The sequence below is a fragment of the Ranitomeya imitator genome, chromosome 4 (genome assembly GCF_032444005.1).
Source record: "Ranitomeya imitator isolate aRanImi1 chromosome 4, aRanImi1.pri, whole genome shotgun sequence".
NCBI lineage: Eukaryota > Metazoa > Chordata > Amphibia > Anura > Dendrobatidae > Ranitomeya > Ranitomeya imitator.
Genome location: NC_091285.1, coordinates 22,536,759 through 22,563,976, shown reverse-complemented (window position 1 = coordinate 22,563,976; position 27,218 = coordinate 22,536,759). Strand labels below are relative to the sequence as shown.

General features: G+C 43.2%; 1 protein-coding gene across 3 annotated transcripts in view; it reads right to left on the bottom strand.

The window, feature by feature from the left end:
• PHF21B (PHD finger protein 21B) overlaps positions 1 to 26,236 on the bottom strand; it is a 93,744-nt gene extending 67,508 nt beyond the window's left edge. For 2 of the 3 annotated variants that reach the window (XM_069763331.1, XM_069763332.1), the window contains exon 1: positions 25,906 to 26,236. In XM_069763331.1, coding sequence (XP_069619432.1) covers positions 25,906 to 25,923 — 18 coding nt within the window. In that variant the 5' untranslated portion in view covers positions 25,924 to 26,236. Of the gene's footprint in view, positions 1 to 25,659 lie in introns of all 3 variants that reach the window. The other variant, XM_069763330.1, reaches the window with a different exon arrangement.
• Positions 26,237 to 27,218: the final 982 nt, after the last annotated feature.

The window sequence follows — 27,218 nt, the reverse complement described above, 5'->3', positions numbered from 1 at the left end:
GAATTTCTTCTAGTATGTTATCATTAGTTTGCAGTCAACAACTTGCCATACATGATGAGATAGATTTTCCAAAATTAGTGCAAGCGAAAGTGGTAGGCTGGGATCTCAGGAGATCATGAGAGTGACACCAAGTCACTTATGGTATCAATATTGGTATGGAGAGGTTAAATCCACTTGGTCAATTCTGGAGGCTTCAAATTCTCCCGATCTTGGGCCAAAGTCTAGGCCTAAATTGAACATTTCCTTTAATTACAATATTCGTTATTGTCTAAGAAGAAAGATCTGGAAGTTGCTGTAACTACATCTCAACAAAATCCTGCAAATCAATATTGTCTTCTTTTATCGAGTACCTTCATTACGGAGCGGCACGACAAGAGCTGCTGTCTTTGTTTTCACAAGATGTCAATGATTCTAGAAAACAATGTCCTAACACAGGTGACAAAAGACCGTGTATTCCGTAATCTGTCTATCTCCCTGAGACACCGTCACATCTTCTGAGATCAGTGCCGGGCGGCTTAGATACTAATTAATAATGGCCTCTGAAGGTTTAAAAAATGACATGCCGATACTTTCGGTGCTAGATCCATATTGATACATATTCTTGACTCTTCCGTGAAGCTGTTTTCCATCTACATAGTAATTTTAAGGTAGAGTCAATAGAAGCACAAAAGTGAAGACCCCTGGCTAGCAGTGTCCCCAATTTAAAAGGATTGTCCATGTTTGGAACTTATGTCAAGTACAAACTTGTGAATACTCATAACGTGCACAGTGTATACAGTCAGGATTTTCCGATGCGATGACCAGGCGGTCATGTGACCGCAATTATGCAGTTTGCATACTTCCAGCCACATTCTGACTAGACTTGTCCAGCCTCGCTTAATTCACTTGCCGCCACCCGAAAATCCTGATAGCGCGCACACCGCACTTACGCTGTGAGGATTCACTAGTTTGCCGTCACATAGAGTGACTGCAGACTTGAACCCCCTAGCCCGGCAACCCTTTTAATCTAGTCCCCTCTCTTTTATTATTGGGTGGCACGATAACAACAACATAAGTTTGGTGAAAGATTGCCTAATGGACCCTCTCTCCAACAAGGAATGAAGAGACATGAAGAGAAGGACTATCCTTCCTAGATTGAAGGATATTTTGACTTATGTGATGGTCTCTCTCAACTCTACGTAAACCCCTACCCACAGAACTGAAGTAGTCAAGTGTATTTAGTCACCGTCAATAGATAAGTTCTTTTTTTCTTATTTCACACTATTAACTACTATTATCCAAACTTTTTAGGATCTCTGAAAACCTTTTTTTTTTTTTTTTAAAGAAGAGACTCCACTGTTCAAAGTCCTCATCTCTCAGTTGTCAAGAGCATCTCTCACTTGGGAGGACCTGTCTTATCTTGCATTACATAGACGGCTCATTGTTTTTAATAAATATTGGGTAATGCTCCATTTCACCTGTGGGGGTGCTGCAGGGAAACTGAACATTTATGGCCAGATTTCCCCAAAGATTCCATCTCACAGTTTGAAGTTCCTACAGAGGGAACACTTTGTGATCAAGGGCACCATCTAACAAAATTGTCCAAAAATGAGAATAAGGGTCTTGAGATCTTGAACCATCACAGGTTGGATCTTCTGATCGTGTCAAGAGATCTCCTTTAAGATTACCCTTTACTGTGAATGTGCTGGAAAGCCAAGTAAAGGGAATCATTCAGGAGGTAACGAGATATCAGATGATCAATTATGATTGGTAGGAAGTAGGGAAGGACCTCACGCTCAACATACAAGGTCATAAGAGACCAATGCTGAGACCTGATCCATGGCACAGACGTTGCTGAAGTCATGATTAGAGCGTCTTCTCTACATGAACCTACATTGTCTTCATTCTTTAAAGAAATCATTTAAAATCTCCAAAAAGTATTTACTCCTTCAGACCAGATATTGCTATGATCAAGCCCGCTACATGATGCCTTGGAAACAAATGTGCTCTTGAAGGCATTTTTCTGTAACACTTAGAATGAATGGAAACATATCCTATGTTACTATAGATCTCCCTGGAGAGAACACAGAATCAATTCATTCCGGCAGTGGAAAAAAAAAGCGTAAGCCATCTCAGAAAATACTCAACCTGCTCGGCTATATTTAGCTTGGGAAAACAAATGTTACCATAGTTCTAGATTTTTTTTTTTCGTTGCCACTGTTCTTGTTGATTTTATGGGTTTTGTATATATTTGATTTGTTTAGCAGGGAGGCCCTCAAATCATATCTTCCAGTGGATCCACGGGTCTTCACGTCAACGCTATATCAATGATCTCTACCTATTGACCTAAACTCTCTTCGATATTACAACGCAAGACCATTACCATCAAGGTAGGTCGAGGCAACGTCTCCAAACCATTCTTTAAGCTGTACTGGTCTACTCTATTAATTTTCAAGATTTTTCATAGAAAATCTTGTTGTCCTTATTGATGTTATGGGATTTGTATACATTTAGTCTGTTTAGCAAGGCTGCCCTCAAATCATGTCCTCTTTTGACTCAAGGACTTTTACGTCAATACTACATAGATGATCGATCTCTACCAAATGACCTAATCTTTGTCATTGCTCTCTTTCGAACAAGATGGCATGAAAGAATTTACAATGCAAGACCATTACCATCAAGGTAGGTCAAGGCAGTGTCCAAACTATTTTCAAACTGCATACAAAGGTTTTTCCAAGATTTTTCTTAGAAAATCTTTTAGTCCTTATTGATTTTATTAGATTTGGATACACTTGATTTGTTTAGTATGGAGCCTTCAAATCATGTCCTTTGGTAGACCCAATGGTTTTCACGTCAATGAAATAGACTATAATAGATTATATCTACCTACTGACCTAACCTCTGTCATTTCTCTCTTCGAACATGATGCGTGAAAGAACTTACAAGGTCAAACCATTTTTAAGCTGTAAAGGTCTACGGTATGGAGCCAGTAATGGTAAGACAATGTACAGGTCATGTTTCATTTAAAACTCCCAAAACTTGCCCAGTCTATCAGCCAATTTCATGGAGAAGACTATGTGCTTTGACTAAGATCTAATATCTGTTCTTATCAGTGGTCAGAACCGGGCGATTGGTAAAGAACAAGTACATTATACATGAAGGTTTAGTTCTGAATGTATGAAGGTTAACCCGATGGCTCTCTATGAGTGACTCAATCCTCTAGATCTAACGTTGTCGGGATCGCTGTTGCGTCGCTAAGTGTGACGGGGCCTTAAGAAATGAGGAGCAGAGGAATCTTGACCATGAAGTGCCTTAAATTACTAGGATTGACAGCACCTCTGAATGCCTGGGCTTCCAACCAGGAAAAGTCCAAACGAACTTTCAACATTCTTGCCCCATGTTCACACCGTCATGAAATGTTGCGCATCTCTGATTGTTTAATTCCTTGTTTTGCATGTTAGTTTGTCACAAAGATTTTTGGGGGCAGTACTTCTTCAAGGTCTAGGGGTTTCTGCATGGTCATAACGTTCCTCAATCCCCCTGCAACCAAAGCACCCACTTCTAAAAAAAAAAGCCAAATCTCACAACTTTGGCTCCTGGAGGATACCGGTGTTGCAACCTAAGTACAATTTGGTATCAAGATCCTAAACTATGATGACTACTGGCCTTTGCTGAGCCTTCTAGATCCAATGGTTGGGGAAGGTTTGTAGGGTTCTTCTCTGTTTGGAGAGAACTTGCATTGTTTTTTTAAGCATTTGTGTGAAGAATGCATGTTTTCGGCTTGTCTATTGCCATGTCTCACAATTCTGGATCTTATTGGTGCATTTACCCCGCAGGATCATCATGCATTCCTAGCAATCTTTGCTTCACGATATTCATGTAGTTTATGCAAACAGGCAACTAAATGACCTCCAATTGGCAAATATGTGGGTCAGCACATCAGGAGTTTTAACAGGTGACCGCTCTATGGGGTTATGTGAGTGGATAAAGAAGAACACATAGACAGGACCCCCTTTGATGTTATACCAAATGTCCAAGTACAGTACACACAACCCCAACTTAACTTGTTTTATAAAGGAGGTCCTTATCTCCAACTACTTGGAACCACTATGGCTCCGAGACACCCCTTTATCTCCCAGCAAAGGAACCTCAGCAAACCCAAAATCCAATCTGACCCCATCTACATTTCCTACCACCAGTAACCAAAAATTACCAAAACTACCACAATCACAATCACAATAAAGCTCAGTAATACTAAAATAACGTCTGAAATATTGAGCAGGAGATTGATTTATGTCAACTTTGGCCCCAGGACAAGAGGCAGGCGCAAGAGATCAAGTCAAGGCAGATGAGGGAAGAGGAACATGAGGAAACATTTGAATAAAATGACATAAATGCAGTATAAAGATTAAATCTTAGATTTTGTGTACTTATGCAGCAGAAATTAATGTGAATAATGAATAACTTCAGAAAATGCCAAACTGTGGCAACAAGGGTTGTCACCAGGTTTTCCCAAATATAATATAACTATTTATGATACCCAACAACCAAAAGTTACCAACTCCAATTATAAAAGTAGAGCTGGATGAGATGAATAGAATTTACTGTGGATTTCCGTAGAGTTAGATAATTGCTGGCCAAGGTCCATCTAGCAGAACGTTTGCCAGCCTCTCCTTAGGACCATCTTGGGGTATACTTAGAAATCATGGTGCCCCATAGCAGAAGTTCTAATTGCCCTCCCCTTGAAAAAAAATGGCTGGGGCATATCTCTCAACTTTGCATCCTTTACAAAGTAATTTTCCACCTACCGAAACCAGAGATTCCCCTTTCATTGCCCCCATATAGTAGGATACCAACAAAAGTGCGGCACAAACACTGTATGATACCCCCACAGGGAATTCCTCCACAGTACCCTCCACATGCACAGTATGATGACCCTACTGTACTCCACCTCAACTCCCCCGACACAGTATTATCCCCCAGCTGTGACCCCCACTCAGCCCTCCAAGCAGTATAATGGCTCGCACACCTCACCACACTGTATAATGGCCCCCACTAGCCCTCCAAAACAGTATAATGGCTCCTACTCAGCCCTCCGCACAGTATGATGGACCCCACAAAAACCTTCACACTGTAGAGCCATTGAGACCATCGTATAACACCTGACGTCTATTATTTCTTAGCATTTGAAATGGGACGGTTCAAAAATGAAAGGGAATATGACACGGTAGCGCCTCTTACAATATCTTCTGGCATCCATATTTCAACACTCAAGACAAAGAAGAGAAAGCAAGGTAGGAGAGGAGGGGAGATGCCAGCTATTCTGCACCTGGTTCGAATACAATAGATAGTTTGAAGGATAAAATATATGAAAGAAAGAGCACGTAAGAAAGAGAGAGGGAAAGAAAGAGAGAGAAAGAAAAAAGAGAGAAAGAAAAAGAAAGAAAGAACAAAAAAAAGAATAATGGATCCGCTCTATGGCTTTTTTTGGAAATCAGTCTCCTTCTACTTAACACTTCAGATGCTGCTTTTTTTACTATTAATTGACGCAGTTTTTTAGTTACTGGTGGTAGCACATGTAGATTTTGGGTTTGAGTGAAGTTCCTTTGTCATGAGATTAATGGATTTATAAGGAGCCCATGGAGGTTCTAACTAGTTGGAGTTAAGTACCCCCTTTATAAAGCAAACTAAGTTGGGGGCTGTGTTTTGTACTTGACACCATATAGGACATTTGGTATAACATTAAAGGGATCCTATCTATCTGTTCTTGTTGATTAGCTCAGATACCCCCAATAGGTCACTAGGACACCCCATAAAGTGATGACCTGTGACAACTCCTAATGTGCTGACCTCCGTATTGGCTGATCGGAGGTGATTTCATTGCTTGTTAATGCTTATTCACGATATTCAAGATCAAGAGTTGTGAGACATGGCCCTAGACAAACCTACGACAAGCCTACGAATGTGCCTTCACCACCCAAATAAGGAAAAATTGCACAAGGATGCAATCTATCGCAAGCCCTTTCCAGATAGATCGATAGATAGGCGATAGATTAAGAACATACTAATACTCAGACATGTTAGGCCGGCCTGGAAAGCTTTACAGACTCTAAAACCTCTAATTTAGTAGGAAATTGACGCCGTCCAGTAATATTTATCCCAGGCTGGAATGAAAGTGAGCGCAGAGTAAGCAGAGGAGTGAAGACTTACAGCTCGGTCCGGACCTCCCTGCACGGAAAACGATATATACAATACTACCAGCTTATGTCTGCAATACTGGATCAACCCTGCCATCTCCTGGCGTGGAGCAGGCACACCGCACTTCCCGCACAACTGTTATACGTGAGCAATTCTTAACGAACCGGCAAGCAAAAAAAAAAAAAAACACGCTAATTTTGCAGAGCTGACTCTGTCATCAAGGTCTTGCAGAGCTGTGTAAATCTACTTGTATGTTGTGAAATTCCTACCGTGGGACTTTCATCTGCATCTATTCGGTCATGGGCCAATTTATCAACTATATTATTGTAATGTGTAGCTTCTTTTCTTCCTACTACACCACTTAGTCTTAAATACATACAGTATAAAGACACCAGCTTCATCTGGTCTTTAGTGCTGACAACATGTGTGTGAGTGATGCTAAGGAAGCTAAGATTACTTGTAGGGTGTAAGGCATGTGATTTTTGTCAAAAACAGAAAAGTGGAAATCGGGTCATATTCAGGTGTGAATAGACCATTATTAAAGGGGACCTGCCACTGGGTCAAAAGTGGGGAAATGCTTGTTCTTATTTGATTCCCACTGGTCGTCTGAGTATTCCAGTGTTTTTCTTTTGTAAATCCGCCACACGGTTTCCGAGATATGGGCCTTTTTATTTGGTACAAGTTTTTACGGTCTTTATCAAGGGGGGTGTGGCTCTGCATAATTACCCAGAGAGCCACGCCCCTCTAGGTAAAGACCGTTAAAAAATAGAACTAAATAAAAACTCCCATATCTCAGGAACCGTATGACGCTTTTGAAAAAAACAAAAAACAAAATACTCAGGGGAGTAGTGAGAATAAATTTAGAGCAAAAACTAGTCATTTTTAACCTGGTGATAGATCCCCTTTAAGATTAGAAAGATGTTTTCTCTTTTAATTCAAGTCTCTATAGAGTATATTCTGCCAAGAGGGGAGGACAGAGGGGAGGGATGTAAAAAAAAAAAACACAAAAGAGGGTGAATAAATGACTATGTGTAACTCCATCTGCAAACACTTTCATCCGATCTGCAATGTAATAAAATGCGTTGCTAAGCTACAAGCTATTACAGAAGTTCATTAAAGGACATTTGTTCGACAAAGCTGCCAGATATTTGGGAAGTCAAGACGGAATATAAGGATCCTCATTCTGAAAGAAAACTGGGGTTCACTTACTTTTGTTTTTTTTTAAACACTTAATTGGCTGCTAAATATGTAACAGGCGGTTTGTTAGTGATGGCTTCCTGCTGGAATAAATTGAGCTCGTCCCTAAGATGGTCCTTTATTCCCGTTCCTATAGAGGAGTCCGTTACGCAGCGACGCTATAGAGCGCTCCTCTTCATCGAAGTCAAGTATTTATTGTATGACCTGCCATTGATAAAATACCGGCCGCTCCTCCATTAAATTAGTCACGTGACCATGTTTATGTACGGCAGGAGGCGGATAAGAATAGGAGCCCTTCCACGCAGTCTTTAGTGTAGTGAGACAGCTTTGTGCTACAAAAACAAGATTAATAAAGTTTTAAAAAAAAAGAAATTGGACCAGCTTGTGGTCTCTACAAGGTCCAGTAACTCCCTAGACCCGTATCAATACTAAAATCCTCTGGGCCTTGGACCCCCACCAATCTCAAGAATGGGGCCATGAAATAGTGTGAATGGAGTGGTGGCGAGAATGTACGTCCATTTCCCCACTTAAAATGCGGGTTTCAGAGCACCGATTTTGTAACCCACCAATTTATCAGTAAGATAGAAATAACCCTTTAAGCACTTTCTTAAAGGGAACATGTCACTTGCCATAAATATGCAATTTTTGTAACCCGGTATAAATACTCCCGTTTTTCTGAATCTGGTGATATTTTTCTTTTATTCCTGTGACACTCCGTTCCTGAGATACGGCCCTGTGTAAAATGCTAGTATTTTTAGCCAACTAGGCGTTGTCCTCATTGACCCACCCATGAGGAAGAGTTGAGAACGTCGCCCAATTGGCTAGAAAGACTAGATTTATATACAGGGAAGAAGGGGCGATATCTCAGGAATGGAGAGGCGCAGGAAGAAAAGAAAAACATCACCGGATTCAGGAGAATGGTGGCTTTTACAGCAGCTTTAAAGAAGAAATTAAAAAAAATACATATTTTTGACAGGTTGTATTTAAACGGGTTCGTTCTTTACAGTACTTTTGGGAGAAATGGACAAACTAGAGGAAAAAGTATGAGAACTCTTAATGCCAGGCAGCGGCTTCCACACATGGTGGGAAATCAACAGGCCGAATGTGAGTTGTTGTTTTTTCAGCCGCTAATTGTGATAATGCCGCCACCATGTGCATCGTAAGCCGCAGTCGTTTGGAAGAATTAGACCTGGCAAGGCAGAAGTATGGGAATATACATTACACAGCCCAAGGTGATGAGTGTGCAGAATACGTGCATATTATATTTCAATGGTCTAAAGAGGTCGTATTTAGCGGTAAGTGGCATCAGCAGTATTACGGCGAAACACAGACATAATCAAAAATAATGAAGTAGGTCATAACAGACTAAGCATCTTCATAGCGTAGGCATTATAAACACCGAGCTAATGCTAAGATAAGAGCGCGGAAGGGGAAGGAAGTCATGCTAAGATGAGAACCGAGTTATATAAATTCATATGACCTCGCTAGGGAGCCCTCAAGGATCATTGCGCTTTTTTATGTGGTGTATGGCGGTACTTTTTTGGGAGAAGTGTAACGGTATTAAGTGGGTATTATATGGCAATATTAACAAGATTTCTTCAGTCCTGAATTTGACTACAAATAGGGCATGCTCCTTTTAAAAGGGGTGGGGTTTAACAAATGCCACTCAAAAGAGTGCATTCCCATTCAGGGTTGGACAGTCATGGGGGAGGAGCTTAAACATCTACATTTTAGCATCCAAGATGTCGATGAGCATTTAGGATGTGTTCTGTTTATGGCTTCTGAGTACAGTATTACTTGGGCAATATATAATGGTATTATATGGCCTATATATGCTCACTAATTAGCAGAACCATTTTGACATTTTACAGAGCATCTTGTTTGGCATTTGACCTTAGTTCTCCAAATAGTTGGAGCCTCCGGAGGTACGATGGATAAACCACAAATATTTAAGATAGGAATACTAATTTAAAGGGGGCGTTCCGATCTACAAAAATGATCACCTACCAACTAGATGGTTGATAATTTTTAGACTTCTATAGGTTTCAGCACCAAAACACTCACTCTAGTGGGATGTGGGACATATGATAGGTGATAATTTTTAGACTTCGGTAAGTTTCATCACCAAAACACTCGATCTTGTGGGATGCGGGACATATGATAGGTGATAATTTTTAGACTTCGGTAGGTTTCATCACCAAAACACTTGCTTTTGTGGGATGAGGGACATGTGATAGGTGATAATTTTTAGACTTCTATAGGTTTCATCACCAAAACACTCGCTTTTGTGGGATATGGGACATATGATAGGTGATAATTTTTAGACTTTGGTAGGTTTCATCACCGAAACACTCGATCTTGTGGGATGAGGGACATATGATAGGTGATAATTTTTAGACTTTGGTAGGTTTCATCACCAAAACACTCACTCTTGTGGGATGAGGGACATACAATAGGTGATAATTTTTAGACTTCTATAGGTTTCATCACTAAAACCCTCACTCGTGTGGGATCAAGGACATACGATAGGTGATAATTTTTAGACTTCTATGGGTTTCATCACCAAAACACCCATTCTTGTGGTATCAGGGACATATGTCCCCTGTCCTCCCCTTGCCACAAAACCACAGTCAATAGGAGTTGGATGAAGAGGAAAATCACGCATGTGCTTGCCACTCATTTCCTATAGGAGTGCAGAGCTTGACTATCTTCGGCAGTGCCATAGACTCTTTACAACCGGGAGACCAGAACACAAAAGTCTCTCTTTCTGGAGATCTCTCAGTCGTGTGGCACCTACACCAATCTAAAAATGATCACCTAATTATTAGATAGATTTTCATTTTGGAATACTGAAATAGGGGCTTCGGTTTCTGCCCTTAGGACCAATTTCTATTCTTTTTATACCTAAATGCATGCATTTTGGGCAATCAAATATTTTTGCAATTGGGTTTCATTAAAAATTTTGCACTGTTTGCCTATTATCATCTCTGTGCTCCACAGTCTATTGCTGGCTGCAGAATGAGTTAACTGAGAATCTGTCAGTCAGCCTTCTAATATGTCAGAGAGCTTGCAACTCTTATCTGTCTTTTTCTGAGCTGCTCTCAGCTGATTCATGACCACAGACCACATCAAAGTACAATCTGCAGCGAACCAAAGGGCCTGTAAAAGCCAAATATTGCAAAATATGAAATTAAACCTAATTGCAAAAATCTTTTTTAGCCACAAATACACGTATTTAAGTTAAAAAAAATAGATCTCAAAGGTGGGTAACCCCTGCAAGCACACCCTCTCTAAATAGTGTGGCGGAGCCTTGCTATAAAGACCCGTTACCCATTTCTTGCGCCCCCAGGCTTACACACGGTAGTATTTTTCCTGTAAGTTTACTGCAAAATCTATTGCTATGAGGACATCGATGTGCAGTAATAATAATGCCGTAGTGTGAAGATTAATCTCCAGGAGCTGAGCGATCAAAGATCCTAAGTACAACACGTTGCATGGACGTCGCTCATATATAGTCATCTCTCAGTCCTTGCTGGAGGCGTCGTGAGTCCCCGATAGCCAGGTGCAGCTTCATGCACTATTAACCGGACCCATCCGTCCGGAGCACCAGTATGCAACCGCCATATTATGAGAGATAGTACAGAGACGGCTCCACCAGAGAGGTGGATGGGACTGGCTTAGAGGGGAACTCCAGGAATGATGCACTTTGAAGTAGTGGTTCTAGGAACTCCATACTAAGATATCAGCATACATTAAATTTAAGAGATCAAAAAACTAAAAATGTGCATGTTCATATGTATTCACCCCTTTTGCTATAAAACCCCTAAAAATTTCTGGTGCAATCAATTCCCTTCATAAGTCACATGCTTAGGGACAGGATGTCCACCTGTGTGCAATCTAAGTGTCACATGTCAATCAGTATATACACTTTACCTTCTTCTGAAAGGCCACAGAGGCTACAACACCATTAACAAGAGATACCACTAACCAAACACCATCATCAAGACCAAGGAGACCTCCAAACAACACCATGAAGACCAAAGAGATCTCCATACAACACCATGAAAGCCAAGGAGAGCTCCAAACAACACCATGAAGGCCAAGGAGATCTCCAAACAACGCCATGAATACCAAGGAGATCTCCAAACAACACCATGAAGACCAAGGAGATCTCCAAACATCACCATGAAGAACAAGGAGCTCTCCATACGACACCAAGGAGATCTCCAAACATCACCATGAAGAACAAGGAGATCTCCATACAACACCATGAAGGCCAAGGAGATCTCCAAACAACACCATGAAGGCCAAGGAGATCTCCAAACAACACCATGAAGACCAAGGAGATCTCCAAACAACACCATGAAGGCCAAGGAGATCTCCAAACAACACCATGAAGACCAAGGAGATCTCCATACAACACCATGAAGGCCAAGAAGATCTCCAAACAACACCATGAAGAACAAGGAGATCTCCAAACAACACCATGAAGACCAAGGGGATCTCCAAACAATACCATGAAGACCATGGAGATCTCCAAACACCACCATGAAGACCAAAGAGATCTCCAAACACCACCATGAAGATCAAGGAGATCTCCAAACACCACCATGAAGACCAAGGAGATCTTCAAACACCACCACGAAGACCAAGGAGATCTCCAAACAACACCATGAAGACCAAGGAGATCTCCAAACACCACCATAAAGGCCAAGGAGTTCTCCAAACAACACAATGAAGACCAAAGAGATCTTCAAACATCACCATGAAGAACAAGGACATCTACAAACAACACCATGAAGACCAAAGAGATCTTCAAACACCACCACGAAGACCAAGGAGATCTCCAAACAACACCATGAAGGCCAAGGAGATCTCCAAACAGAACCATGAGGACCAATGAGATCTTCAAACAACACCATGAAGACCAATGAGATTTCCAAACAAGTCAGGGAGAAAGTTGTTGAGAAGTACAAGTCAGGGTTGGGTTATGAAAAATATCCCAATCTCTGATGATCCCCCGGAGCACCATCATATCCATTATCATCAAATGGAAAGAGCATGGTACCACAACAAACCTGCCAAGAGAGGGCCACCCACCAAAACTCTGAGCCTGGGTAAGGAGAGACAGCACAGAGACCACAGCTAACCCTGAAGGAGCTGGAAAGTTCCCAAGCAGAAACTGGAGTATCTGTCCACACGATCACAATAAGCTGTGCACTCAATAAAGATGGCCTTTATGGAAGAGTAGGCAGAAAAAAAGCCCTTACTTGCACGCAAAAATTGTAAGGCTTGTTTTGAATTTGACAAAAGACATGTGGAAGACTCCCCAGATGAATGGAGGAAGGTGCTGTGGTCAGATGAGACCAAAATTGAACTTTTTGGCCACCAAGATAAACGCTATGTCTGGTGTCAAACAAACACAGTTCATTACCCCAAGAACACCATCCCCACAGTGAAACATGGTGGTGGTTACATCGTGCTGTAGGGATGTTTTTCAACAGCAGGGATAGGGAAAATGGTTAGAGTCGAGGTTAGGATGGATGGTGCGAAACACAGGGATATTCTTGAGCAAAACCTGTTCCAGTCTGTCAGTGATTTGAGACTGGGACGGAGCTTCACCTTCCAACAAGACAATGGCCCAAAGCCTACTGCTAAAGCAGCACTCAAGTGGTTTAAGGGGAAACTTGTAAATGTTTTGGAGTGGCCTAGTCAAAGCCCAGACCTTAATCCAATGGAGAATATGTGGTCAGACTTGAAGATTGATGTTCACCAGAGGAAACCATCTAACTTGAAGGAGCTGGAGCTGTTTTGTCTTGAAAAATGGGCAAAAATCGCATTGGCAAGATGTGGAAAACTCATAGAGTCTTATCCAAAGCAACTTGCAGTTGTAAGTGCCGCCAAAGTAGGCTCTACAAAGTACTGACTGTAAGGGGGTGAATACTTACGCACACTGAAGTTTTCAGTTATTTTGTCTTATTTGTTGTTTGTTTCACAGTAAAAAGAAAATGAAATGTTCACAGTTCTTTACATGGTGCAGTTTTTCCGGACCCCTAGCCTTCCCTAGTTATTGATGATACAATTAAATGGTTGTTGTTATAAAGGGGCTGCGCCGGTATTAACAATAATATACATTGCAAATAATGATGAAAAACCCATCAATAATAATATTTGCCATTTACATGCTGTTAATAAAAACTCTCCTTACATAGTATAGTGCCGCCTAGTGTTCTAAATGTACAGCAATGTGCACGTCCACCTCCTGATCCGAGTGCTGATGGACACACATGCTCAGTCACTCCCCACACTGTATGTTGTCTGTATACTGCTGAGTAGCCCATAGAAATACATTCCTTCCTGCTTGTCTGGAAAGAAGAGGTTATGCTAGTAGCATGGAACTATTCCCTTCTTCAAGGGAAGCAGGAAGGAACTATACAGTCAGCTGCCAGAGGGAGAAGGAGACTGAAGGCAGGAACTACATGGTCAGCTACCAGAGGGAGAAGGAGACTGACCGAAGTAACTATACAGTCAGCTGCCAGAGAGAGAAGGAGACTGTAGGAAGGAACTGTATGGTCAGCTACCAGAGGGAGAAGGAGACTGTAGGAAGGAGCTATACAGTCAGCTGCCAGAGAGAGAATGAGACTGTAGGAAGGAACTGTATGGTCACCTACCAGAGGGAGAAGGAGACTGAAGGAAGGAACTATACAGTCCACTACCAGAGGGAGAAGGAGACTGAAGGAAGGAATTATACAGTCAGCTGCCAGAGGGAGAAGGAGACTTAAGGAAGGAACTATACAGTCAGCTACCAGAGGGAGAAGACTGAAGGAAGGAATTATACAGTCAGCTGCCAGAGGGAGAAGGAGACTGAAGGAAGGAACTATACAATCTGCTGCCAGATGGAAAAGGATACTGTAGGAAGATCTATATGGTCAGCTACCAGAGGGAGAATGTGATGGAAGGAAATATATGTTCAGCTACCAGAGGCAGAAGGAAACTGAAGGAAGGAACTATACAGTCAGCTGCCAGAGGGAGAAGGAGACTGTAGGAAGGAACTATACGGTCAGCTACCAGAGGGAGAATGTGACAGAAGGAAGGAAATATATGGTCAGCTACCGGGGGAGAAGGACACTGAAGAAAGGAACTATACAGTCAGCTGCCAGAGGGAGAAGGAGACTAAAGGAAGGAACTATACGGTCAGCTACCAGAGGGAGAATGCGACAGAATGAAGGAAATATATGGTCAACTACCAAGGGGAGAAGGAGGCTGAAGGAAGGAACTATACAGTCAGCTACCAGAAGGAGAATGCTACTGAAGGAAGAAACTATATGGTCAGCTACCAGAGGGAGAAGGAGACTAATGTTGTCCACATCCTGCCCCAGGAACACCAAAGAGGACACAGGATAAAAAAGTGTGTAAATTAATAATGGCGTATTTCCTGGAAAACTGATAACCAATATGTCCTTCAACAATTTTTTTAATGCAATATTTTATTTGGCTTTGCTACCAATTTTTATAATAATAATAATAGTGTAGAATATTTAATAATCTGGCACCTAACAAGTAATTTGGGATGATGTGTTGTTCTATGTGATGCTGGTGTCTCTTTAAGAGGTGAAGAAATAAAAGCTTGTCGAGGTAAGGACACGGAGATTTCTATAAAGTGTCGACTGCAGCACAAAGGATGTAAAATAATGCTGCAATATGGGGCTAATTTCAATATTGGCCGAGGGGAAGACTACCTATAGCATCATAAGAATGACACTTTCCAAAGATTGAATTTACTGAAATGTGCCGCTACATAGCATATATTTCCCAGATAGCAGTAGTATTGGGGCACTAGTATGTGTTCACTATATGGCGGTAGTATCCGGCCAAATGTAACCCATTATTTGGGCTCTGTATGACTCAGTTGTGTATTCAGTGTACAGCAGTGTTATGCATGTGGACGCTATGGTACTGTTATTTTGACACTGTATGTTAGTATTATACAATAAGTAAATGACGACGTAGTACAGTATATTTGAGCACTGTATGACGCTGTTATGTGTTCACAGTATGGCAGCAATATTTGATAACTATTTGGTAGTATATGTGCACAATATTTTGACACTATATGGTGGTATGTGCCATTGTGGGGGACAAAAAAAAGCTTGGCCTGAGCCAGGATCTGCATATTAAGGTATAATCTGTGGTCTGAATATTGATTTAATGTGGACCAAATATTGGGGGTTGGTCTGTAGTTTAACTGAAAGGATCTAGTCTGGAAATGGAATTATGGGGCTTGGTCTGGGGTCTGCTATCTGGGAATTGGTCTCTAGAGTCTGATTTCTGGGGCTTGGTCTGGGGTCTGCTTTCTGGGGCTTGGTCTACGGTCTGATTTCTGGGGTTTGACCTGGGGTCTGAATTTTGTGGTCAGATTTTCCATCTAAATATTGGAATCTGAAAATTAGAGCCTGAGTTATGGGGTTTGGTCTGATCTCTGATTTCTGGGGTTTTATCCAGTTGTCTGAATTTTAGGGTCATATCTGGCATCTAAAAGTGAGGTCTTGATTTTAGGGTCTGATTTCTGGGGTTTGGTCTATAGTATGATTTCTGGGGTTTGGTCTGGGGTATGATTTCTGGGGTTTGGTCTGGGGTCTGATTTCTGGGGCTTGGTCTGGTATCTGATTTCTGGGGCTTGGTCTGGTATCTGATTTCTGGGGTTTGGTCTGGGGTATGATTTCTGGGGTTTGGTCTGGGGTATGATTTCTGGGGTTTGGTCCGGGGTCTGATTTCTGGGGTTTGGTCTGGGGTATGATTTCTGGGGTTTGGTCTGGGGTATGATTTCTGGGGTTTGGTCTGGGGTATGATTTCTGGGGCTTGGTCTGGGGTATGATTTCTGGGGTTTGGTCTGGTGTCTGATTTCTGGGGTTTGGTCTGGGGTCTGATTTCTGGGGTTTGGTCTGGTGTCTGATTTCTGGGGTTTGGTCTGGTGTCTGATTTCTGGGGTTTGGTCTATGGTATCATATCTGGAGTTTGGTCTGGGGTATGATGTCTGGGGTTTGGTCTGGTGTCTGATTTCTGGGGTTTGGTCTATGGTATCATATCTGGGGTTTGGTCTGGGGTATGATGTCTGGGGTTTGGTCTGGTGTCTGATTTCTGGGGTTTGGTCTATGGTATCATATCTGGGGTTTGGTCTGGGGTATGATGTCTGGGGTTTGGTCTGGGGTATGATTTCTGGGGTTTGGTCTGGGGTATGATTTCTGGGGTTTGGTCTGGTGTCTGATTTCTGGGGTTTGGTCTATGGTATCATTTCTGGGGTTTGGTCTGGTGTCTGATTTCTGGGGTTTGGTCTATGGTATCATTTCTGGGGTTTGGTCTGGGGTATGATGTCTGGGGTTTGGTCTGGGGTCTGATTTCTGGGGTTTGGTCTGGGGTATGATTTCTGGGGTTTGGTCTGGGGTATGATTTCTGGGGTTTGGTCCGGGGTCTGATTTCTGGGGTTTGGTCTGGGGTATGATTTCTGGGGTTTGGTCTGGGGTATGATTTCTGGGGTTTGGTCTATGGTATCATTTCTGGGGTTTGGTCTGGGGTATGATGTCTGGGGTTTGGTCTGGGGTCTGATTTCTGGGGTTTGGTCTGGTGTCTGATTTCTGGGGTTTGGTCTGGGGTCTGATTTCTGGGGTTTGGTCTGGTATCTGATTTCTGGGGTTTGGTCTGGTGTCTGATTTCTGGGGTTTGGTCTATGGTATCATTTCTGGGGTTTGGTCTGGGGTATGATGTCTGGGGTTTGGTCTGGGGTATGATTTTTGGGGCTTGGTCTGGGGTATGATGTCTGGGGTTTGGTCTGGGGTATGATTTCTGGGGTTTGGTCTGGGGTATGATTTCTGGGGTTTGGTCTGGTGTCTGATTTCTGGGGTTTGGTCTGGGGTCTGATTTCTGGGGTTTGGTCTGGGGTCTGATTTCTGGGGTTTGGTCTGGGGTATGATTTCTGGGGTTTGGTCTGGGGTATGATTTCTGGGGTTTGGTCTGGTGTCTGGTTTCTGGGGTTTGGTCTGGTGTCTGATTTCTGGGGTTTGGTCTGGGGTATGATTTCTGGGGTTTGGTCTGGGGTATGATTTCTGGGGCTTGGTCTGGGGTATGATTTCTGAGGTTTGGTCTGGGGTATGATTTTTGGGGCTTGGTCTGGGGTATGATTTCTGGGGTTTGGTCTGGGGTATGATTTCTGGGGTTTGGTCTGGTGTCTGATTTCTGGGGTTTGGTCTGGTGTCTGATTTCTGGGGTTTGGTCTGGTGTCTGATTTCTGGGGTTTGGTCTGGGGTATGATTTCTGGGGCTTGGTCTGGGGTATGATTTTTGGGGCTTGGTCTGGGGTATGATTTCTGGGGTTTGGTCTGGTGTCTGATTTCTGGGGTTTGGTCTGGGGTCTGATTTCTGGGGTTTGGTCTGGGGTCTGATTTCTGGGGTTTGGTCTGGTGTCTGATTTCTGGGGTTTGGTCTGGTGTCTGATTTCTGGGGTTTGGTCTGGTGTCTGATTTCTGGGGTTTGGTCCGGGGTCTGATTTCTGGGGTTTGGTCTGGGGTCTGATTTCTGGGGTTTGGTCTTGGGTATGATTTCTGGGGCTTGGTCTGGGGTCTGATTTCTGGGGTTTGGTCCGGGGTCTGATTTCTGGGGTTTGGTCTGGGGTATGATTTCTGGGGCTTGGTCTGGTATCTGATTTCTGGGGTTTGGTCTGGGGTCTGATTTCTGGGGTTTGGTCTGGTGTCTGATTTCTGGGGTTTGGTCTGGGGTCTGATTTCTGGGGTTTGGTCTGGTGTCTGGTTTCTGGGGTTTGGTCTGGGGTCTGATTTCTGGGGTTTGGTCTGGGGTCTGATTTCTGGGGTTTGGTCTGGTGTCTGGTTTCTGGGGTTTGGTCTGGGGTCTGATTTCTGGGGTTTGGTCCGGGGTCTGATTTCTGGGGTTTGGTCTGGGGTATGATTTCTGGGGCTTGGTCTGGTATCTGATTTCTGGGGTTTGGTCTGGGGTCTGATTTCTGGGGTTTGGTCTGGTGTCTGATTTCTGGGGTTTGGTCTGGGGTCTGATTTCTGGGGTTTGGTCTGGTGTCTGGTTTCTGGGGTTTGGTCTGGGGTCTGATTTCTGGGGTTTGGTCTGGGGTATGATTTCTGGGGTTTGGTCTGGTGTCTGGTTTCTGGGGTTTGGTCTGGTGTCTGATTTCTGGGGTTTGGTCTGGTGTCTGGTTTCTGGGGTTTAGTCTGGTGTCTGATTTCTGGGGTTTGGTCTGGGGTCTGATTTCTGGGGTTTGTTCTGGGGTATGATTTCTGGGGTTTGGTCCGGGGTCTGATTTCTGGGGTTTGGTCTGGGGTCTGATTTCTGGGGTTTGGTCTGGTGTCTGATTTCTGGGGTTTGGTCTGGGGTCTGATTTCTGGGGTTTGGTCTGGGGTATGATTTCTGGGGTTTGGTCTGGTGTCTGATTTCTGGGGTTTGGTCTGGGGTCTGATTTCTGGGGTTTGGTCTGGTGTCTGGTTTCTGGGGTTTGGTCTGGGGTCTGATTTCTGGGGTTTGGTCTGGGGTCTGATTTCTGGGGTTTGGTCTGGTGTCTGGTTTCTGGGGTTTGGTCTGGGGTCTGATTTCTGGGGTTTGGTCCGGGGTCTGATTTCTGGGGTTTGGTCTGGGGTATGATTTCTGGGGTTTGGTCTGGTGTCTGATTTCTGGGGTTTGGTCTGGGGTCTGATTTCTGGGGTTTGGTCTGGTGTCTGGTTTCTGGGGTTTGGTCTGGGGTCTGATTTCTGGGGTTTGGTCTGGGGTCTGATTTCTGGGGTTTGGTCTGGGGTCTGATTTCTGGGGTTTGGTCCGGGGTCTGATTTCTGGGGTTTGGTCTGGGGTATGATTTCTGGGGCTTGGTCTGGTATCTGATTTCTGGGGTTTGGTCTGGGGTCTGATTTCTGGGGTTTGGTCTGGTGTCTGATTTCTGGGGTTTGGTCTGGGGTCTGATTTCTGGGGTTTGGTCTGGTGTCTGGTTTCTGGGGTTTGGTCTGGGGTCTGATTTCTGGGGTTTGGTCTGGGGTCTGATTTCTGGGGTTTGGTCTGGTGTCTGATTTCTGGGGTTTGGTCTGGTGTCTGGTTTCTGGGGTTTGGTCTGGGGTCTGATTTCTGGGGTTTGGTCTGGGGTCTGATTTCTGGGGTTTGGTCTGGTGTCTGGTTTCTGGGGTTTGGTCTGGGGTCTGATTTCTGGGGTTTGGTCTGGTGTCTGGTTTCTGGGGTTTGGTCTGGGGTCTGATTTCTGGGGTTTGGTCTGGTGTCTGGTTTCTGGGGTTTGGTCTGGGGTCTGATTTCTGGGGTTTGGTCTGGTGTCTGGTTTCTGGGGTTTGGTCTGGGGTCTGAATTTTGTGGTCAGATTTTCCATCTAAATATTGGAATGCACTGCGCATGATCTGCTGTCTAGCAGAGGTGGACGGTCTCCAAGACAACGAAATGTAAACAAAAGAAAAGTGTTAATATCTCAAGAATGGTTGAAAATTTTATGAAGCAGTAAATTGCAAAATTGCTTAGTTTTACAAACACTATCCAACAATGTCCATTTTATGAAGAAGGGAATTACACTTTAAGTCCCGCCTTAGTCTTAATTTAACCTTATAAGGGAACGTCAATCAGCTTGGGGAGGAGTTTATATAAACCCCACCCCTTTTGGCCAGGTCCGCCCAGGAATTTTTGCAAAAATCATAGCAAATTTTGGGTCTGCAATAATGCAATAGCCGCATGTACAGTAGCAATACATAACAGGAAATAGCAGCTCCAAAGATTTAAAGGATAACTCCATCAAAACCCCAAAATGGACTTTTAGGGGGAGAATATTGTAGCAACTCAGTTTCCGAGCTTTTGTAATTGGGGGATTAGGAGGGAAAATTGGGGTAGGATGTGTAGGGTTTTGGCGACTAACCTAGTGCAAAGCAGTATCCACTCTACTGATCATCTTATTGGTCCTTCACATGACCGCTGCAGCCAATCACTGGCAGAAGCAGTCACCTGGATATCAGTCATCTATTACATACGTCAGTGGCCATTTTCTTTGGCTCTGGGCAGTAGGAGGCTTGTGAGTTACGTGGCAAAAAAAAACATAAAATCTATTGTTTGACAAATATGTCGGCGCCTCAAATCTACAAACTAATCCTACCCCCTACATAGGGGTACATGGTCAGTACGTTCACACTGTTCCCTGCTGGAGTGGGCACCTTAATCATGCACCCCGTTATTTATACACTTCCTATGGCAGCGTTATCTGGGTGTTAGGTGCGATTGTTGTTTTGAGGTAATTATGTACTGTATGGGATGATGACATATACCATCATTATCACAGCACAGTATGAGACTGGTAGTCGGCACTGGTATGGGTATTTGTATGGCATTATTTTCATGATGATTGGCAATGTTGTTTGGGCACTGTTTGGCACTGTTATTTGGGCATTGTTTGGCATTGCTATTTGGGCATTCCATTCCTTTGCTATTGGGGCACTGTGTGGCATTGTTTTTTGGGCACTTGTTGGCATTGTTATTTGGGCACTGTTTGGCATTGCTATTGGGGCAATTTTTGGCACTGTTATTTGGGCACTGCTTGGCATTGCTATTGGTGCACAGTTTGGCATTGTTATTTGGGCACTGTTATTTGGACACTCGTTGGCATTGTTATTTGGTCATTGTTTGGCATTGCTATTGGGGCAAGTTTGGCATTGCTATTTGGGCATTCCATTCCTTTGCTATTGGGGCACTGTGTGGCACTGTTTGGCATTGCTATTGGCGCATAGTTTGGCATTATTTCGGCACAGTTTGGCATTGTTATTTGGGCAATTTTTGGCATTGTTATTTGGACACTCGTTGGCACTGTTATTTGGGCACTGTTTGGCATTGCTATTGGTGCACAGTTTGGCATTGTTATTTGGGCACTATTATTTCGACACTGTGTGGCATTGTTATATGGCCACTGTTTGGCATTGTTATTTGGGCACCTTTTGACACTGCTATTGGTGCACAACTTGGCCTTGTTATTTGGGTATTCCAGTCCATTGTTATTGTGGCACTTTATTGCATTGTTGTTTGGGCATTGTTTGGCATTGTTATTTGGGCACTATTATTTCGACACTGTGTGGCATTGTTATTTGGGCACTGTTTGGCATTGTTATTTGGGCACTGTTTGGCATTGTTATTTGGGCATTACATTGTGCGTTATTTGGGCACAGTGTATCACTGTTACTTGGGCACAGTGTGACACTGGTAATTAAATACTAGTACGAGTATCAGTACACTGTACGGCACTATACAGGCACTGTATGGCATCACTATTTATAAAATTGGTAATTAGATGCTGGTGTATTTGTATGTATTGTGGCACTATTAGAACGCTGCATGTCATCATTAATGGAGCATTATATATAACTGATAATTAGACACCGGTGTGAGTATCTGTACACTTTATGACACTTTCTGCACTGTTATTTGGGCACTGTATGGCTTCACTATTTGGCCACTGTATAATAAAAGTGCATAGGCATTGTACAGTATAGATATTTGTACTCTGTGCAGCACGATTTGGGCACAGTATGTCCCTATTACTTGGTACTGGTAATTAGACGTCGTATGTATACAACGCATGGCGTGGCAGTATTATTAGGGCACTGTTTGAAACTAGTAATCAGAGACACTGTTACGAGTATTTGTACAACGTATGGTACTATTTGGATACTGTATATTGTTTGTATTCATGTGTGTATGGTACTGGTGGCTAAACACTGCGGTATGTATATTTGTACACTGTACGGCACTATTTTGGCACTGCATGGTGCCGTTATTGTGGCACCGTATAATACTGGTATGGTATTTGTAGCATTATTTGAGCACAGGTTGTCCCTGTTACTTTGGCGTAAAATTATATGGTAAGGTATGGACATTGGACACAGTATGGGACTATTTGGGCACTGTATGGCGCCATAATTTGAGCTCTGGTCATTATGGAATTTTTACTCTCTGTAGCACCATTTGGGCATTGTATGCCATGTCCATTTGGATACTGGAGACTGAACACTGTATTGTAGGTGTATTTATTGGCTTTACGGCACTATTTGAGCATTGTATAATAGTATGAATTAGTCACTACACAGTACAGCTATTTGTACATGTTATGACTGTATTTCTACATTAGGCCATAGCCTGTTATTTGAGCACCATAGGTTAATGATAATTAGGCACTGTATTGCGTGACTATTTTTGACACCATATGGCAGTATTGTACAGGAACTGTGCAGTATAGTGCATGCTAATAGAAGGTCATCATCTAACCTTAGTTATATGATTAAAAAGAGATTTTCCTTTATGTATTACAGGACGGTACCCAATGGTTTAGATATTCAGCTAGATTTTAAGGGTCCGAAAAGCCCCTCTAAGCACATAGTAAACCGACGTCGGACTAAAGTACACCGCAGAAATGAAAAAGATCAATACGTTATCACCATCGTATACTAGAGAACGACACCTGACGGCATTAAAAAAGCAATAAACGCCCAATAATAATAAGGGTGTAAAGGGCAAACTTGCGCTAGAATGAGGGAAGCCGGGCAGAGGAATCGTGGGATTGACTAATAAAGATGTTTTATCAACTTTATCTTCATCGATCACCATTAAAAAGCGACTGCAGTCCTCGGCAACTAACTGCATGAAAAAAAAAAAAAAGAAGCGTAAGAAGAAGACGACATATGGAAAAAAGGAAAAAGAAAAACAAAAGGGCAAGGTAATATCGGCTAGGCAATGTGTAAAGCAAACAAGCAGCTGTGATCTGAATCCCCCCACCGCGCTGCAGCCCCTTCATCAACCAGCTCCATATTTAACCGGGCTGCATGATGTGTGACAAGAATTAAGTCAGTAGCGGGATGGGATGACAACGCGCGTCAGATTATTACACCTCGGCCAATGAGATTTATAGAAAGCTGAAAAAAAAAACGCAAAAAAAAAAAAAACGAAGCGATGTACTGAATGGTAATGTGTCGTGATAAATCACTCGCTCAAAGTACAGTTTATGAAGCAGTTTCCATAAACTACGGAAGATAATGGCGGCGGATGGACCCGATGCGAGGTTAGAAGGCAAAAAGAAAAACTTAAGGAAAAAAAAAAAGAGACATTACAAATGAATGAAGTAATAATACCGCCATTTGTGTCTAATGTAGTACAACCGCAACGATAAACTTTACTAAACTCTACAATTATAGGCTCGTTTTAGTAAGCGATCGTCAAAAACGAGCGCAGATCATCATAATATAAAAGTGCAACGCCGATAGATGAAGTTGGGGGGGAGGGTATGATAACATCTACAGCACAAGTATGCACACTCGTCTACCGTGCACAGGAGAAATGACTGCAGATGTGCTTTGTAAAGCAGAATCTGAACAGGCGAGCGAGGACCCGGAATTGCATTGTTGCGGTAAGGACTAAGGAGGGGGAAAAAAAAAAATTCTGCACCATCGAAAACAACCAAAGTCAACAGCTTGCAGAAAAAAAAAAAAAAGTATCTGATTTCCGATTGCATGCGGTGATTAAACATCTTTGTGTGTTGTGTGTGAGTAGAAGGTGGAGAAGGAAGGTGGTGGTGGTGGGATTGGATTTTTATCCCCTCCCCCCCCCTCCAAAAATGGCATCAAAGCAATCAAAATGGTAATGTTCAGCATGAATGGGGCCCCATCCCCCATCTGAAACTCTGCAGACTTTTTCTCCATGTTTGAAAAAAAGAAAAAAAACAACACCCCTTTTCCCGCACACAAAATGGAAGCTTCCACTACCAAACTGAGAGTGCAGCTTACGGACATTACCCCCCCCTCGAACCTTTGCAAAAGTCGAGCAGAAGTAGGAGAAGAAGCTAAAATCGAAGACCCCCCGGAACATGATGGAGAGATGGGGGGATTAGGATGGGTCGGATGGAGAAGGAGCTGTCTTAAGTTCGGTGCTGCATTCCAAAGGAAGAGCTCGATCGATTCCATTCCGAACGGGGGAGGGTTGGAGGGGGGTGGAAAGAAATATGAAAACTGCGAAAATTCGCCACAAAAGGTTGAATATCATTCCACATCTTCCCCGAATCTAAACACGCGAGACAATTGGGGGGAATTCGTCTACGAAAGACGAGGCGTGAAAGTTTACGGTTGCGCATTTCGTTACACTGAGAGGGGAAGAAGAAAGCTTTTCAATGGCATCTGTCCATGGTGCTGAAAGGCGCACGACCACACAACACACATTGCCTCCCCCTCCCATTTCCGGCACAGCACAACCAGGGAGGAGGGCTAGAAGAGGAGGTTGGGTGGTGGTGGTGGTGGTTGGGGGGGGTTGGAGAGAGAACTACACTTCTGGCAATGCAAGTATGTCTTCTGTTATACAAATAATATGCTAGCGTACAGATTGCCATGACGTGGCAGGTGGGCTCACACACAATTTGATCAGAATGTGCGCTAACAACCTCACGCACCACGATACACATACAGCTATTTAGAGACTATAGAATGAAACTTTACTTAGTCAACGGCACCTGTTTACTAGGACTTATAAGGAGGCGCGTAGTAAACTTTTGCTTGTTTTTTACTTCCGGCAATCGTAGAGTTAACTTTCGAGAGTGAAAGTGTCTCGGTAAAAAAGAGAGAGGAGGAGGAGGAAAGGGGGAAAAAAAAAAGTGCTGAATGGATCGGCTGCCGCAGCAATCTGCAACAAAGGGGACTTCTAACACTCATCTGCTGCTGCCGAGCCGCTCGTGAAATAAATGAAAATGAACGCCCAACACCTCCTCTAATCAAAGTCCATTTTACTTGACACCTAGCCTAAAAGCATGTCGACCAACTCAAGATGGACGCCTAGAAGAAAAAAAAAGCCAAAGAAAAGCCATGTAACTAGTGAGTGTGGTTCGAGAAGAAAATGGTGCACGCGGTGAACTCAACAACCTTGACGGAGCTCAACCGGAATCCTACACTTTGGATGGGTGTTGACAAAGTAAGAGAATGAGTCGATACGACATCATGTTACCGATGTGTCATCGAGGCATGTGTCATAATTCATCTTGGATGGACTCTTGCAGAGAGAACTTCTTCTTCCATCCCCCCCAAACCCTTGACTAGATACCAAGCAGGAGGACAAAACTGTAGTCAACAACCATCTTACAAGAGTTCTGGTGGTCAAAATACAAGAGCTCGAAAAGAAAGAGAGATGAGAGTCAACCCCCCTCTCTCCGTCGGTAAGAGTCGAAAGATGTTAATGATGTGATAGATGCATCTCAATGAGTATCTCCTACCTCTTTTCCGTAAATATCCATGGACAAAAAAATAAGAACTAAGATGAGTCTACTCCTTGTTCATGGCCATGATGATCCCACCATGAAAGATGCCAAGCTGATAAAGTTTGTCATCCTTGCAGTCCACAGCTGTACTCCATCACAGCACAACCAATCCAAGAAGCACCAACCATAGGAAACCAGAAGGAAGAACCTAAAAAAAATAGCGAAAGAGGAAAAACAACCCCCAACAACCGCCGCATTTACCTGTGGATCTTGCTTCATCCGTGCAAGTAGTTTATAAGGAGGTAAGGAAAAATATGGATTCTATGGTTCCTTGCGCAAACAAAGTATATTCCAGGAAGAAAAAAAAAAAAAAAAAGAAGAAAAGAAGAAGTAATGTCACGAGAGGAGGAGGAAGGAGAAAGTGTTTCAAGTTTGATGGAAATGGGGAGGAACAAAGAAGCAAGTAAACACACTGTGAGTGTGCAAGGCAGTTTCCCCCAAGCCAGCTCATAAATATTCAGGTCTCGTCCTAATCTCCACGCAGCAGCACCGCATTACTTCCAAATCCTTGTTGCTTGCTCTAGCAAAAGACAAGAGAGGGAGGGGGCAGGGAAAGAGGAGGGAGGGGAGGAAGAAGTAGTGAGAGAGGGAGGAGAAAAAGAGAAAGGGGGAGAGAGGGGAGAAAGGGAGGGGGATGTGGGAGAAGGGAGAAGCAAGGGGAAGGGTAGGGAGAAGGAGGGGGACGAGTGGGGAAAGGCCAAGCAAAATGGGGGGCGAAAAGTCAAAGTGGCCGCCGGAGAGCGTTAGCGATGGAAAAGCGAAGAGGTGGCGCAGCGGCAGTCAATACATGGAAGTTCTTCGAGGAGACCATAGGAATACTGGAGTATGAGACAAGGAGGACAGATGGTAGAGAGTAAATATGATGAGGTTGGAAAGTAAAAGTGATGCAGGCCAATGTACTCCGAGCGTCGAAGGGGAGGAGGCCGCGAGCGAACACGACATTGTACTACGGGGAATGTTTACTTTCAGAGCATTCGATCAAAGAAAGGATGGAAGAAGAAAAGAAGAAATAAAGAAAGAAATATGGATTTATTGATAGACAGAAGAAAGTGTAAGGAAGGAAGAAGGGCACACATAAAGGAAAAATGGAAAGGAAGGAAGTAGGAATGAAAGAGAGAGAGAGGACTGTAGGAAAGATTGATAGACGGCAGCAAGGAAGAAAGGATGGAATGAATGAAGAAAGTAACGGAGAGAGGAGGATAGATAAAAAGAAAGGATAGCTAGAAAAACGGCAGGTAGAAAGAAAGAAAGAGAGAACGAAAGAACGAAAGAAAGAAAGAAAGAAAGAAAGAAAGAAAGAAAGAAAGAGACAAAAATAGATGGAAAGAAGAATATATAGAAAGACTGCAGGGAGACAAAAATAGAAGGAAAGAAGAATATATATAAAGGCTGCAGGGAGAAAGAAAGAGAAAGGAGAGAGACAAAAAGAAAGGATAGATAGAAAGACGGAAGGTAGAAAGAAAGAAAGAGATAGAGAAGGAAAGAAAGAAAGAGATAGAAAGAAAGAGAAAGAA